This window comes from Hemiscyllium ocellatum, chromosome 4, assembly GCF_020745735.1.
Source record: "Hemiscyllium ocellatum isolate sHemOce1 chromosome 4, sHemOce1.pat.X.cur, whole genome shotgun sequence".
In the NCBI taxonomy this organism is placed as follows: Eukaryota; Metazoa; Chordata; class Chondrichthyes; order Orectolobiformes; family Hemiscylliidae; genus Hemiscyllium; species Hemiscyllium ocellatum.
Window position 1 is genome coordinate 70,411,933 of NC_083404.1, and position 16,384 is coordinate 70,428,316.

General features: G+C 45.5%; 1 protein-coding gene across 1 annotated transcript; it reads left to right on the top strand.

The window, feature by feature from the left end:
- The first annotated feature begins 628 nt into the window (after positions 1-628).
- LOC132815210 (acyl carrier protein, mitochondrial-like) lies at positions 629-1,939 on the top strand. Its single transcript, XM_060824025.1, has 2 exons — positions 629-838; positions 1,673-1,939. The coding sequence occupies exons 1-2, from the start codon at positions 629-631 to the stop codon at positions 1,937-1,939; spliced, it is 477 nt and encodes a 158-aa protein (XP_060680008.1).
- Positions 1,940-16,384: the final 14,445 nt, after the last annotated feature.

The following is a 16,384-nucleotide window of genomic DNA, read 5'->3' on the forward strand; positions in this document are numbered from 1 at the left end:
GATCAACTGGGCCAAATGTTCCGGGCTACTGGTGGGTCCGTGGCGGGTGGATTCACTGCCGGAGGAGTTTCGGGGGTTCAGCTGGAGTACCACCCATCTCCTCTATCTGGGGGGTCTACCTCAGCCCGGCCGAGGAATCCAGGCCGGCCAACTGGCAGGAGCTGGAGGCCAAAGTCTCGGCTCGCCTAGGCTGCTGGACAGGACTGCTATCTTACAGGACCCAAGTGCTGGTCATAAACCAGCTGGTGGTCGCCATGCTGTGGTACCAGCTGGTCACTTTGGTCCCTCCTCCTGGCTTTATCTCTGACATCCAGTGAACATTGGTCAACTTCTTCTGGGACAAAAACATGCACTGGGTTGATGCGCAGCTTCTGAATCTCCCTATTGAGGAGGGCGGTCAGTCGCTGGTGTGTCCACACCCAGGTCGCAACGTTCTGCCTTTAGACCTTGCAGCGATACCTTTATGTCGAGCCTCCTCCTAGGTGGTGCGCCCTGGCGACGTATTTTTTTCCGCCAGTTGCGTAACCTCCACTACGACACGCAGCTCCTGTTCGTCGACCGTGACGGTTTGGAGGTCGCCTTCAAGGTGCTGCCTGTCTTTTACCAAGACCTGATCACTGTCTGGAACATGGTTGAATCGCGCTACGCCTACCCTCCGGCAGGAATAGCGGCTGTCGTCAGGGAGCCGTTCGTCAGGAATCTGCACCTCCGTGCTCGCGGGTTCGAGTGGCTGGCGGAGGGGACGGCCGTGGCGGCGAGGGTGACCAGGGTCGGGGATGTGCTGGGTACCGGGGGCCCGGGCTGGACGTTGTCGCAAGCCATAGCGAGCAGGGCAGCGGTAGACGTCCGGTACGTGGCCACCGCCATCCGACGCCTTAAAACGGCGGTGCTCGGAACCGACGCAGTGCACCAGTTGGAGGACGCTCAAGTGTGCGGTGGGATCCCGTTGGTTCACGGACTCCCAGCCCAACTGCTTGGTCCACGGACTCCACAGCACCACAGAACATGTGCATGTTGGGTGTGGGCGTTTGCACTGTCTCTTTGATTTTTCTCAAAAACCTTCTCCTCTGGTTTTGGTTGCCCTTCAGTCCCATGCTCCTGATCTTCGGGCACCCCGTACGGAGGAGGGAGGGCAGGTCTGAAGACCTCCTCGTGGGTCTGCTGCTGGGCCTGGCCAAACTGGCCATAAACAAGTCCAGGCAGTGGGAGGTGGCGGGGTCGTTAGGGCCGACTGCCTGCCCCTCTTCTGCGGTTACGTTAGGGCATGAGTGTCCTTGGAGAAGGAGCACGCGGTGCCCACCAACACCCTGGAGTTGTTCAGGGAGAGGTGAATGCTGCAGGCAGTGGAGTGCATCATTTCCCCCTCCAACTCTATTTTGATTTACTCCCTGCTCTCCCCTTCACTGTTTGATTACACAGCATTGCCTTTTGTGAAGGGCACTGCTTGTCACAGGCCACTTGGGTGTTTTCCTATCTTCCTGGTGGTGGAAATTGAATAAAGATTCATGCACCTTGTGTCTCTCACTGTGTCTCACACCTGCACATACAGAACATGGGTGCTGGGGAAGAAAATAAGCACTACCGCAGTAAGATGTTAGTGTGTGGGTAAGGGGAAAAAAAACCAAACAAACAGGAGTGTCCCCGGGCTCAGAGTTGTAGTCTGTTTCTACAGTCATTGCGTCAGTATGGGGATCTGCCCCCTCTGACTCTTGGCAGCATCCAGGAACGTGTGCTGTACATGTTAAAGTTGTATGATAAAATTAATCCTGACCAGCTTCTACCAACCTCTCATTTTATGAAGGATTTGGGTTTGGATAGTTTGGATCAAGTAGAAATCATGGCCATGGAAGATGAATTTGGATTTGCGATTCCAGGTGTAGATGCAGAAAAGTTGATGACTGAGATTGTAACTTATATCGCAAATAAGAAGGATGTATAGAATAATTTTTTTACCTGGAGACAAAAAGAGGGTACTTGCTGCTGGGAGCTTACTCAATGTGTGAGGGATCACAAGCACTTCTTGATGCATAAGTGCTAGTCTATGGTTTTTGTTGTCTGATTATGTTTGTTCTGCCTTTCACATATTTCCAGTTCTTGAACACTTGACTTCGGGAGATAATAAATTACTCTTGAACCTGAAAAAAAAAGAGGAGTGCAAGGCATTCAAAAAAAAACAAAACAAAAAGGAGTGTACCTGGGCTGGACGCTGCCACAGGACATAGTGAGCAGGGCAGCGATAGACATTTGGTATATGGCCACTGCCATCCAACCCCTTAAAACGGCGGTGCTCGGACCCGACGTAGTGCACCAGTTGGAGGATGCTCAGGTGTGCGGTGCGATCCCGTCCACGCTCACCCCAGCCCGGACAGAATTTCACATTGGCCCCAAGGTCCCGTACTTCCTGCATGCCCCACAACCTGAACCACCTGCCGAATTTTCATTTTGTCCCTTTTAAGGATGTAAAAAGGCGGGCCCTGTATCGACTGCTGCTGCACACCGTCCACCTCTTCTCCCTCGTCCACCATCCGGAAATGCCTTGGCGTGCCCATTTGCCACCGGGCGGTGGGGATCCCCAGTGGAGGGCTCTGTACACGGGAGTGCTCCCCCTTTCGGTGATCTAGGGTGGAGGATGCTGCATGCAGCGGTCCCCTGCAACCGCAGATTGCAGTGGTTCACGGACTCCCAGCCCAACTGCTTGTTCTGTGGCGCTCTATGGACCATGTGTATTTTGGGTGTGGGCGTTTACACTCCCTTTTTGATTTTCTTAAAAACCTCCTCCTCTGCTTTTGGTTGCACTTCAGTCCCATGCTCCTGATCTTCGGGCACCCGGTACGGAGGAGGGAGGGCAGGTCTGAAGACCTCCTCGTGGGTCTGCTCCTGGGTCTGGCCAAACTGGCCATAAACAGGTCCAGGCAGCGGGCCATGGAGGGGGTCGTTAGGGCCGACTGCCTGCTCCTCTTCTGCGGTTACGTTAGAGCCCGGGTGTCCTTGGAGAAGGAGCATGCGGTCTCCACCAACACCCTGGAGTTGTTCAGGGAGAGCTGGATGCCGCAGGGAGTGGAGTGCATTATTTCCCCCTCCAACTCTATTTTGATTTAATCCCTAACCTCCCCTTCACTGTTTGATCACACAGCATTGCTCTTTGATGTGAAGGGCACTGCTTGTCACTGGCCACTCGGGTGTTTCCTTTCTTCCTGGTGGTGGAAATTGAATAAGGATTCTCTCACTGTGTCTCACACCTGCACACACACAACATGGGTGCTGGGGAAAAAATAAGCACTACTGCAGTTAAGCAGTAGTGTGGGGGTTAAAAGGGAAAAAAAAAATTAACAGGAGTGTCAGGGGTTCTGCTCACTCTGAAAGCTGCCTCTGAAGGAGCTGGATCAGTGTCAAGGACTCTCTACCTGTAAATAAAGTGTGACTGGGTGACAGGATACCAGCCTCTGTGGAGTTATTTCAGCCACAATGGTACCCCTCTTGTGTAAAAAAACAAATAGGTGTATCAACGATTCTGCCTAGTTTGAGAGTTGGTTCTAAGGAAGCTGGATCTGTGTCAAGGATTTGCCATGTGTGAATAAAGAGTGACTTGACGGTGGGCTATCAGCCTCTGTGGAGTTATTCACTTCCCAACTGCACAAGCAAACCTCCCACAAGGATATTGGACACATTCCAGTTCGTGTATAACCCAGCCAACTTGTACATGTTCTACTTACTTCAGAAGCAGTCCCAGTTTTAAAGAAAGTGAAGCCCTACTACATCATCCCTTCAGGCACATGGTTGTCTGACCTATCTTTCAAATCCCATCCTTAGCAGCACTTGGCACTGGAGATTACAAGCTTAGTAGCCTTTCTCTTTAATCTCTACCTAACTCTAAATTCCTGCTACAGGTTCACATTTCTTTTTTTTAAAGGGTGTAGTTGGTGTCAGTATGTACCATGGTGCAGGCTGTTCACTGACCCCACTTTCAGAATATCCGGCACCAGGGAATCTCTTCCCACAATTTTCCCACGTTTTGTGTCAGCAAGTTGATAAAACTATATAAGATCTAGATCATTAATATATACCACAAAAAGCAAAAGTCTCAAGGTTCTAAACTGGGGCAAGGCCGTTTTTAATAAGGTCAGACACAATTTGACTAAAGTGGATTAGGAGCAGATAATTTTCAGTAAATCTGTGTCCTAACATGGGAACACATGCAAGAAGGAAATTCAGAAAGAACAGGACCAATGTGTTCCAATAAATATGAAGAGTCGGACCAACAAATCCTGTGAATCCTGGATGTCAAGGGATATATATGATTGGATAAAGGATAATTAGGAGACATATGGCAGATATCAAGAATTAAACAGCAGAACCCCTTGAGAAGTACAGAATATGCAAGGGGGAACATGGCAGACCCATTCCCCTACCCTATTACTCTACATTTACCCCTGAATAATACACCTAACCAACACATTCCTGAACACTATGGACAATTTAGCACTGCCAATTCACCTAACTTGCATATCTTTGGATTGTGGGAGGAAACCCAAGCAGACACAGGGAGAATGTGCAAACTCTACAGAGACAGTCGCCTCAGGCTGGAACCTGGGTCTCTGGCACTGTGAGCCAGCATGCTGCCCTATAAGCATAGACAGAGAGGAAGGTCTGACTGGTCTGGCAAATAAGTCTCCAGGGTTGGATGAAATGTATCCCCAGCTATTGAGTGAGGCAAGGGAGCAAATAGCAGGGCACTGGCAACAATTTTCAATTCCTCTTTGGCCACAGGAACTCTTTCTGGAGGACTGGAAGACTGGTACTGTTATTCAAGAAAGAAGCAAGGGATAAACAGGAAACTACAAGTCAGTCAGTCTATTGTGAGGAAACTGTTGGAAGCAATTCAGAGGGACAGAATTAACCTCCATTTGGAGAGGCAGACATTAATCGAGGACAGTCAGCATGGCTTTGTTAAGGGGATATCATCATAGAGATCTACAGTGTGGATGTAGACCACTCAGTCCATCGAGTCCATACGGACCCTCCAAAGACCCACTTCTCTACTCTAGCCACGGGAATCCTGCATTTTCCATGGCTACTCCATCTAGCCTGCACGTATTTGGGTTGTAAGAGGAAACTGGAGCACCCAAAGGAAACCAATTCAGACACAGCGAGAAATTGCAAATTCCACACAGACAGTTGCCTGAGCATGGATTCGACCCCAGGTCCCTGGCACTATGAGGCCACAGTGCTAGCCACCATGCTCTCCTGACCAACTTGATTGAGTTTTTCAAAGATGTGACCAGATATGCAGGGCGTACTCTACTTGGAATTCAGCAAGGCTTTTGTTAAAGGTCCTCATGGGAGATTGATGATAAAAGTAAGAACCTGTGGGATTGAAGGAAATTTGGTGGAATTAAGCCACAATTAGTTGAGTGACAGTAAGCAGAGGGTGATGGTCAAGGGTTATTTTCATGTCTGGAAGCCTCTGTTCATTTGGGTTCCACAGGGATCAGTTTTGGGGCACTTTGATACAAAAATTGGAAGAGTGGTAATAATAAGGAAAACAAAGATTTAAGGTAGGAAACAAAAGATTTAGAAGGGATGTGAGGAAAGTTTTTTCATCCGAAGGTGGTGAGAATCTGGAACTCACTGCCTGAAAATGTGGTAGAGGCAGAAACTCTCATAACATTTAAGAAGTAATTTGATATACAATTGCAATGTCAATGCATACAAATGTACACATGAATCTTAATGGAATATCCATTCCTTTAAGTCACAATGCAGAGGTCAGAAACATATGGGGATATTTTACAATAGATGAGATGCTAACAACAGTGGAAATGGAGGCAGGCAGCTTACCTACTGCTTTCTAGCCTTTTGGCCTCCACCAGGATTAAGCATGGAACAGACAATTAATAGTTGAAGGTGGGATGGCCACCTGGAAGCCTAGAGCAGGATATAAGGCAGCTATGAAACAGATCTCAGCACAGAGATAGAGAACTGCAGACAAGGAGTCCACAGCCAGCCTTGACAGCCCAAGTTCTCCTTAGGCACTCACTATTTTCTGGCCTCTCCTCCTCAACCACTGATAAAGATAATGAAAAAGTAACCATCCTATCTGGGGTATGGCCACTGCCAAAGGCATCCCACATATTGATGATTACTCAGTGAATGTCCCCTATCCCTGAATGGCACGAGGTTCTCCTTCCACTGTACGGGAATAGGACACAATCCTGTCTGACTCAACAAGGTTGGTAGAAGATCAGAGAACTTGGTGAAAGTGCTGTAAATGGGTCTTCTCTATGCTACAAAGATATGTGAACATCCTCAGTGGGAGACTATGCATCATACATACATTATTTACACAGAAACAAAAAACATAGGATGACCAGTAGGCCAATGGGCAATCAATCCTGCTCTATAATTCAGCATGATCATGGCTGATCTTTCATGCCAACACCATAATTCCAATCTTTTCCAATCTTAACATATTCAGCTTCCAGAAATCTACTTTTTTGATATGTTCAGTGACTTGGCATCCACAGCCTTATGTGGTAGAGAATTCCATGAGTTCACTGCCTTGAGTGAAGAATATTTCCCCACCTCATCTGAAAAGGCATACCACACATCCTGAGACTGTGACTCCTTATTCTAGACTGTCCAAAGGAAACTCATCCCTGCATCTAGTCTGTCAGCCCTGTCAGAATTTTATACATTTTAATCAGATCGTCTCTCTTCCTTCTAAACTCCAGTGTATTCATGCTCAATCTAATCTTTTCTCATACAAACCTGCCATCCAAGGATCGTCTGGTGAACTTTTGCTGCATTGCCTTATGACAAACATATTTTTTCCTAGGTAAGGAGACCAAAACTGCACACAGTACCCCAGAATTGGAATTCTGAATGCCTTATGCAGCTGCAGTAAGACTTTCTTGCTCTTGTGCTCAAATATTCTTGAAATGAAGGGCAATATAACCTATGAAAAAGGAACTGCAGATGCTAGAAATCATAAACAAAGACAGAAATTTCTGGAAAATCTCAACAGGATTGGCAGCATCCAGGGAGAGGACTGTTCTAAAGGGTGATTACACCTGAAAATTTGCTTTCTTTCCACAGATACTGAGTTTTCTCAGGAATTTCTGCTTTCATTGTCAACATACTCTTTGCCCTCTTAATTCCTTGCTGCACCTACATTCAGTGACTCATTGTACCTCAACAGTTCCCAAACTTTCATCATTTATATAATACAACCATTTTGTTTTTCCAACTGAAGTGGCTAACTTCATATTTATCAATGTTATACTGCATTGGCCAAGTATTTGTCGACTTACTCAACTTGTCTAGATTGCCTTGAATTTTTTTTACATAGTCCTGACCACTCCATATATTGTAGGTGTATAAAGGATGACTGTTGTGAGGAATATGATGGGAGAACTATGCTGGGAACAAGCCCTACTACTCCATAAACTGTACCAAAAGTGTAAATACTTTGTTTAATCCACTAAAATGGTCAATTTATTTCTCTTTATTATCATTAACTGGAACAAAAGAGACTTTCATTAAACATTAAATAAACGTAAAAGCACCAAATTAATTATAGGCAAACTAATTCTTCAAGCAAGTAGCAAAGTGCTTATCAACTAAGCTCCTGTGTAAATGAAACTACATCCCACTTAATCCTAATTTCTCACATATTCATAGAGAGATGGGGAATCCTAATTTCTCACATATTCATAGAGCGATGGGGCTATGACATATACAACTCTACCAATCTACCATGGATGTGAAAAAAAGTATGGAAAGAAGGATGAAAAAAATGCAAATCCCGGTCAGTCAAGGAGCAAATTTGTACAACAAGAATCACAGTTTCTTTGAATTCCTGTCAATGTAGTTTGATTGTAGTCACAGAATAACACAAGATAAAAAGAATACTTTGCTGAGAGAGATACAAAGAGTGCTACTTAAAGCTCCAAGCTCTGACTCTTACTGAGTGAGAGGGGGAGAGACTACTGCTTTATCATCACAAACATCTCCAAAAATTATCTCCATCATCTACTGAAGACACCTACTCTGTTTAATCCACTAAAATGGTCAATTTATTTCTCTTTATTATCATTAACTGGAACAAAAGAGACTTTCATTAAACATTAAATAAACGTAAAAGCACCAAATTAATTATAGGCAAACTAATTCTTCAAGCAAGTAGCAAAGTGCTTATCAACTAAGCTCCTGTGTAAATGAAACTACATCCCACTTAATCCTAATTTCTCACATATTCATAGAGAGATGGGGAATCCTAATTTCTCACATCTAGGTGTCTACTGAAATAACAACCATTATTAAAGGCTATTGTTAGGCAAAGGCCACACAGATTAATTAGGATTTTCCAGGTGTTTCCATGACAATCAAGGCAATAAAATTCTATCCTTATCGCTCTCTAAAAGCTTTGCTGGATACTACTTTCCAATGGGAGAAAGTGAGGACTGCAGATGCTGGAGATCAGAGTCGAGAGTGTGGTCTGGAAAAGCACAGCAGGTCAGGCAGCATCTAAGGACCCTCCAACCACATGTGATCAGTGTGGATTTCACCAGTTTCTTCATTTCACTTTCTCCTACCTTATCCTAGATTCAAACTCCCAACCCAGCTCCGTCCTCTTGAACCTTTCTACCTGTCCATCTTCACATCTATCCACTCCACTCTCCTCGCCAATCTATCACCATTACTCCCACCTCCATCTACCGATCGCATTCTTAGCTACCTTCCCCTCCCCCAGTTCCACCCCCCTCCCATTTATCTCTCAGTCCCCTGGCCCAGAAGCCTCATTCCTGATGGAGTTTCAGCTCTTGCCTGAAATGTTGATTCTCTTGCTCCTGGGATGCTGCCTGACCTGCTGTGCTTTTCCAGCACCACACTCTCGACTGCTTACCACTGTCACTTCTTTTTAACTGAACAGTAAATAGATTCACAGTTTCCTTTAACTTTTTGACTTTCTCACTCCAAGCAATCATGTGATAATTCCTTTGAACCTCGTGGTATCCAAATGTCCTTTTTCCAGCTCATATGTGTTGCCAGCAATATGAGTTGGAAGGAATTGCCAGGAAATGTGCAATGAGAATTCAAGGAGCTTCAGCATTCCTGTCAGATTGTCTGCGGCTGACAAGTGATGGTGGGGAAGGTAATAGAGCAAAGGAATGCATGATACAATGTGAAGAGGAAGGCATCAGAGCTTGTAGCAACCAATCAGAGAAGTTAAGACCTTAATATCTAAAACTCAGTTTTGCAGAAGAAGAGGGTCTGAAGGAGGATGAGTTGTTGTCATGGAATGCCACATCTGGCAGTCCTGGCAATGACAGAGAAAACTGCCCTGGATCAGGGAAGGCAATGGCTTATTGGTATTATCACTAATATTACTTCAGAAACTCAGCTAATATTCTGGGGACCCAGGTTTGAATCCTGCCACAGCAGATGGTGGAATTTGCATTCAATTTAAACAAAAGTCTGGAATTAAGAATTTGCTGATGATCATGAAATCATTATCAATTGTTGGAAAAGCCTATCGATTTTGTGAATGTTCTTCAGGGAAGGAAATCTGCCATCCTCATCTGGTCTGGCCTACATGTCACTCTAGACCCATAGCAAAATGATTGACTTTCAATTGTCTCTGAACTGTAATTCAGTTGTAACAATCACTACAAAGTCTCAAAGAAATGAAACTAGATAAATCACCTGGCATTGAACTAGGCAACAGTAAAGACAATGGCAGAAACAGCCCTACTGAACCTGCAAATTCCTCCCTATTAACATCTGGGGTCTAATTGGAAGAGCCAGCTCACAAACCAGTCAAGCAACAGCCTGACACAGTCATACTCATGGAATCATTTCTACAGACAATGTCACAGATACCACCATCACCATCCCTGAATATGTCCAGTCCAATTGCCAGGACAGCCACGCGAGAGGTGTTAGCACAGTCGGGATGGAGTTGCCCTGAGAGTCAGTAACATTGACTCCAGACCCAATGAACTGTCTTGGCTTCAGGTTAACTAAGGGCAAGGAAACCTCCTGCTGATTACCATGTATCATCCTCCCTCAGCTGATGAATCGATAATTGTCGAGAGTGTAGCGCTGGAAAAGCACAGCAGGTCAGGCAGCATCCAAGGAGCAGGAGAATTGACATGTCGGGCATAAGCACTTCACCTGAAACATCGATTCTCTTGCTCCTTGGATGCTGCCTGACCTGCTGTACTTTTCCAGTATCAGACTCTCGACTCTGATCTCTGGCATCTGCAGTCCTCGCTTTCTCTGAATCAATAGTCGTCCACATTGAACAACATTTAGAGGAAGCATGAGTGACAAGGGCACAAAATGTGCATTTGAACAGGTTGGGTCCTAAAGGATACAGTTACTAGACTGGGTCTGTGGAAGGTGGTGAGGAAACCAACAAGAGGGAAAAACATACTTGACCTCATTCTTACTAATCTGCCAGTTGCAGATATATCTGTCCATGACAGTATCAGTAAGAATGACCACAGCACAGTTTTTGTGGAGATGAAATCCTGCCTTCACATTGAGAATAACCTCCATCATGTTGTGTGGCACTGTCACTGTGCTAAATGGGACAGACTTCGAACAGCTCTCAGAACTTAAGACTGAGCATCCATGAGGTGCTGTGGGCCATTAACAGCAGCAGAACTGTACTCCAGCACAGTCTGTAATCTCATGGCCCAGCAAGCACTACCATCAAACCAAGGATCAACCCTGGTTCAAAGGCAGCAGAGCATGCCAAGAGCAGCACCAAACATATATGAAGATGAGTTGTCAACCTGGTGAAGCCCTCAAACAGCATAATCAGCAAATGATAGGCAGAGCTAAGAGATCACACAACTAAGGGATCAGATTGTCACATGCAATCTTGTTTGGTAGTGGACTATTTAACAACTCACTGGAGGAGGAGGCTCCATAAATATCTCTATCCTGAATGATGGGAGAACCTAACACATCAGTGCAAAAGACAAGACTAAAGCTTTCACAGCAATCTTCAGTCAGAAGTGCTGAGTGAATAATCCGTCTCAGCCTCTTCCAGCAGTCAAAGGTCCTAAAGGATCCTTCCGCATCCAAACACCTCATCTACTGTGCGCATTGGTATCAATATGGTCTCCTCTACATTGGGAAGGCAGGACACCAACTTGCAGAACATTTCAGGAAACATCTTCAGGATACACGCACCAAACAACCCCACCACTCTGTGGCTGAACACTTCAACTCCCCCTTCCACTCTGCCAAGGGCATGCAAGACCTGGACTTCCTCCATCACCAAATCCTAGCCACCTGAACACCACAGCTTCCACCTTGAGACCCTCCAACCACATGGGATCAATGTCAATTTCACCAGTTTCCTTATCTCCCCTTCCCCCACCTTATCCCAAATCCAACCCTCTAACTCACCACTGCTCTCTTGAACTGTCCTGTCTGTCCATCTTCCTTCCCACCTATCGACTCCACCCTCCCTCTGACCTATTACATTCATCCCTGCCTTCATCTACCTATCGCATTCCCAGCTACCTTCCCCGTAGCTCCACCCCCTCCCATTTATCTCTCAGCCACCTTGGGGGCTCCCACCATCATTGAAACATCGACTCTCTTGCTCCCTGCCTGACTGGCTTTTCTTTTCAGTGCAACACCTTTTGACTCTGATCTCCAGCATCTGCAGTCCTCACTTTCTCCTCCTTCACATAGAAAGGTTATCGTGGTTTTTGGAAGTTAGCCATCTTAGCTCCAGGACACCTCTACAGGAGTTCCCCAGAGTAGCATCCTAGGCCCAACCACTTTCACAACAGCTTCATTAATGAGCTTCCCTCCATCATAAGGTCAGAAGTGGGGATGTTTGCCAATGATTGTACATTGTTCAGCATGGTTCGTGACTTCTTCAATACAACAAGACCTGGATGGTATCCGGGCTTGGGCTGACAAATGCCAGGCTTATGACCTTCAACAATAAGAGACAATCTAACCATCTTCCTCTGTCACCATGACTAAATCCTCTACTATCAACATCCTGGAGGTTATTATTGACCACCAACTCAACTGGATTTACTACATAAATACAATGGCTACAAGAGCAGGTCAGTGGCTAGGAATACTGCAGTGAATAATTCATTTTCTGACTCCCAAAAGCCTGTTCATCATCTACAAGGTACAAGCTTGTTCCTGTTGGAATACTCTCCATTTACCTGGATGAGTGCAGTCCCTACAATGGAATGTGCCTGTGACAGGGGAAAGGATGGTCAACGTGAGAGACAATCTTCTCTGCATCAACCATCAACATTGGAAATTCTCTCTTCAAGCTATTCGTCACCCCTGCAGACCTGCTGTGGACATAATCTTCCGCTTCGGCCAACTACAAGAGAAGTGCAAGAAATAGGACATATGTCTTTAACTTACTCTTTCAGAAAATTGGGAAACTTCGGCTGTCCATCAAATGGGCGGCACGGTGGCACAGTGGTTAGCACTACTGCCTCACAGTGCCTGAAACCCGGGTTCAATTCCCGACTCAGGCGACTGACTGTGTGGAGTTTGCACGTTCTCCCCGTGTCTGCGTGGGTTTCCTCCGGGTGCTCCGGTTTCCTCCCACAGTCCAAAGATGTGCGGGTCAGGTGAATTGGCCATGCTAAATTGCCCGTAGTGTTAGGTAAGGGGTAAATGTAGGGGTATGGGTGGGTTGTGCTTCAGCGGGTCGGTGTGGACTTGTTTGGCCGAAGGGCCTGTTTCCACACTGTAAGTAATCTAAAAAAAAATCTGCTCCTTCATTAACAATATACACTAGACAGTATAGTCTGTTAGCTCACTAACACCCTTTCTGATAACTCCCCTTCATGCTCCCATCCTTTATCTTCACACAGCTATGGAGGGGTCTATTTGCACAGCAGCACAGATGGCAAGCTATACAATCCATCATGACTGAAAACCAAGACAAAAACACATCGCATCCTGATAAGAGAACTCCTAAATTCTGATGGTGTACTTGTGACCCACATGGAAACTTAGCTATAAAGATTCATGGTCACCTTTCTCCTATCTGTAATAACTATCGTCATCATGGAAACTATGGTCATGCAACAAGGTGTTGTATGTCTACCTCTGATTAACTCAACCTTGTTGGAAGTGGTTTGAGAATTCTGCCATTTTTGGTACATGGTGATGGATAATCCATCCCTTGATGCAGAGTGTGATAAATGTATGGGGTAAGTAGCTACTATTTCTGTCTGACTCTCAAACACACACTGACTTGTTGAACTAAGCTGATGTTTTATAAGGGTAAAAAATGAGGTCTGCAGATGCTGGAGATCACATCGGGCATTCCTGATGAAGGGCTTATGCCCGAAACGTCGAATTTCCTATTTCTTGGATGCTGCCTGACCTGCTGTGCTTTAACCAGCAACACATTTTCAGCTGATGTTTTATAAGGCCAGTGTTCTCAACACCTTGCTGTCCGACTGTGAAATTTCCAGTTCACTTGCTGGATTATTTTACAGGCATATACTGCAGGACAAAATCAATATTGTATCTTTCCGTGGCAGTCACTTAAGCAACTAATCAGTATAAATATATGAATACCAGTAATCTCAAAAATCATAGGAATGGCATAGCATATCAATATATAGAGTGGTCTTGTTAATATACTTGAAAACTTTTTCTCCACAAGAACTCATCTCCATGGTATATGTCACATTGGAACAAGGAAGCTAGGAGCAAGATAGGCCACTTGGCCCCTCGAGATTGCCCTGCCGTTCAATGTGATCATGGCTGATCCTTTAAGTCAATGCCACATTTCCACTTCCTTTCCATACTCATTGATTCCTTTAAAATTAAAAAATGTATTAATTTCTCTTCTGAATATGCTCAGTGACCCAAATTCCACAGCTTTCCGAGGTAATGAGTTCCGCATATTAATCTGAACTGATATATAGAGAATCACATTGCATCATGACGGAAAGTGGTTGCTCTCCCAAGATCTTTATGTATGGTGAGGAGGCAGATGATCGGGGGATCCAAAAATAGTGCTTCAAGGTTGTTTACCAGTATGAGAGAAAGTTGCTGGACATCAATATCTCATCCAAGAGGGACTTTCTGAGGATTGAGTTAAGTGGCATCAGCGCCTGTGAATTGATATGTGCCAGCACGATCATCAGTGGCTGGAGAGATCAACATAAAAAAAAATCACAATGACATCTGGTAGCTTCATGTGAGGCACTTGTGGCAGAACATATTTCTCAAGCTTGCTCCCTTCAGCCATCAGCAGTACATGAAGAGACCATGTGTGAAATGGATTTAGATTAGATTGGATTCCCTACAGTGTGGAAACAGGCCCTTCGACCCAACAAATCCACACCGACCCTTCACAGAGTAACCAACCCAGACATATTCCCCTACATTTACCCCGACTAATGCACCAAACTACAGGCAATTTAGCATGGCCAATTCACCTAACCTGCACATCTTTGGACTGTGGGAGGAAACCCTCGCAGACACGGGTAGAATGTGCAAACTCCACACAGACAGTTGCCCGAGGCAGAAATTGAACCTGGGTCCCTGGCGCTGTGAGGCAGCAATGCTAACCACTGAGCCACCATGCCACTCCCTTATTTGCTGTATGTCCATCACCTTAGGGTAGTGGAGTGATACTAGTTTGTTGGTCTGCACAGTCGAGCCTTACTCACCCTCATACGTTCTTCAACAGGTCAGTCACCTAAGGGACCAACATTTAAACCTGAGGTGCAAGAGAAGACTATCCTAGCCTCACTCCACAAGTGAGTATCTGTGTGTGTATTGACTAAAATGGTGTAAGCAGATCACAAGCGCAGAATCAACTTCAGAGACCATGGCAGTTGAAGCTTCTAATTCTCAGAGGAATGGGTGGAGACCAGGAAATCATTCTTTCTTGACTATACTCAGTGATCCAGCCTCTACATCCTACTGTTGTACATAATTCCACAGGTTGACTATCTTAAGAGAGAAGAAATGTTTCCTTATTGCCCCCCAAATCTTTAGACTGTCGCCCCAGTTCCAGGACTCCCAACCAGGAGAAATATCTTCACTGAATCTAGTATGTCTAGTCCTGCCAGAATTTTATACATTAAAATATTATTCCTCAAAATCTAGTAAATATAGGCTCGTCAAACCAATCTCTCATCAGAGGACAGTCCTGCCTCCACAATATCAGCGTAGTGAACTTCCATTGCACTCATTTTTAGGAGAGAGACCTAAACTGCACACAATACTCAGATGTGCTCATGTAGCATACTGTAGATATTTCTGCAGATATACACGTTCAGATATGTTATTTCACACCTATAGAGCATGTGGGACTTGAAACCAGGCCTCATGTGGGAGATAAGGGAGCAGCCAAGTGTTCCTGGTGATATGTCTGCAGAAAGCGTGTCTGGCTACATCTTCTCTCATACTACATGAATTGTTTCAAACAGCAGTTGAAAGTACTAAGGAGCACACAGGAAGCAGAGAATGTGATAGATAGTAGCTTCTCTGACCTCATCACACCACAGGTTCAGTCAGGTCGATGTGTGCCACCAGGAGATGCAGGCAAGCAGTGCAGAAGTCTGCTGTGACTATCCCCCTCTCAAGCAAGTTTACTGTTTTGAATACTGTTGTGGGACGTTAGCCTGTCAAGAGAAAATAGCAGTAGCAGCAGCCAGCTCTGTATCACCCTGACAGGCTCTACTGTACAGCACAGTATGGCAAAGTCCAAGCGAGCAATTGTGATTGAGGATTCTCCAGTCAGGAGCACAAACAGAAATCTCTGTTAGCACAAGAAAGACTGCAGGATGGTGTGTTGCTTCTCTGGTGCCAGGGCCGAGGATGTCTTGGAAAAGTTGCAGGAAATTTTCAAATGGGAGTGTGACCAGCCAGAGATTGTCGACCACATTGGTACTGACAACATCAATATAGAATGGAATGAAGTCCTGCAGAGTGAATGCAGACAGTTAGGCAGGAGGTTCAAAAATAGGACTTCAATGATAGTCATCTCTGGATTACTCCGGTGCCAAGTTTTAGCAAGAGTAGGACTAAGAGGTTAGGGCAGATCAATATGTGGCTGAGAAGTTGGTGCAAGGGGCAGGGATTCTGATTGTTTGATCGTTGGGATTTCTTCAGGGGTAGAGGTGACCTGTACAACAGAGATGGATTGCATCTGAACTGGAAGGGGACCAATAACCTGGTGGGGTGTTTTGCTCGAGTTACTCAGGAGGGTTTAAACTAGTGTGGCAATGGTGGGACCCTAAGCAGTAGTGAGACAAGAGGGAAGATTGTGGCTGGTACAGAAGTTAAACAGAGCAAGTTAAATAGACAAGGCATGCAAGATCATCGCAGGGAATGAGGGTAGACTGATGAC

Excerpts from the sequence above, each read along its gene's own strand:
- LOC132815210 (XM_060824025.1), top strand. The coding sequence starts at position 629 with ATGGTTGAATCGCGCTACGCCTACCCTCCGGCAGGAATAGCGGCTGTC. Across the intron at positions 839-1,672 it reads CCATAGCGAGCAGGGCAGCG|TCATTGCGTCAGTATGGGGA; the intron begins GTAGACGTCCGG and ends CTGTTTCTACAG.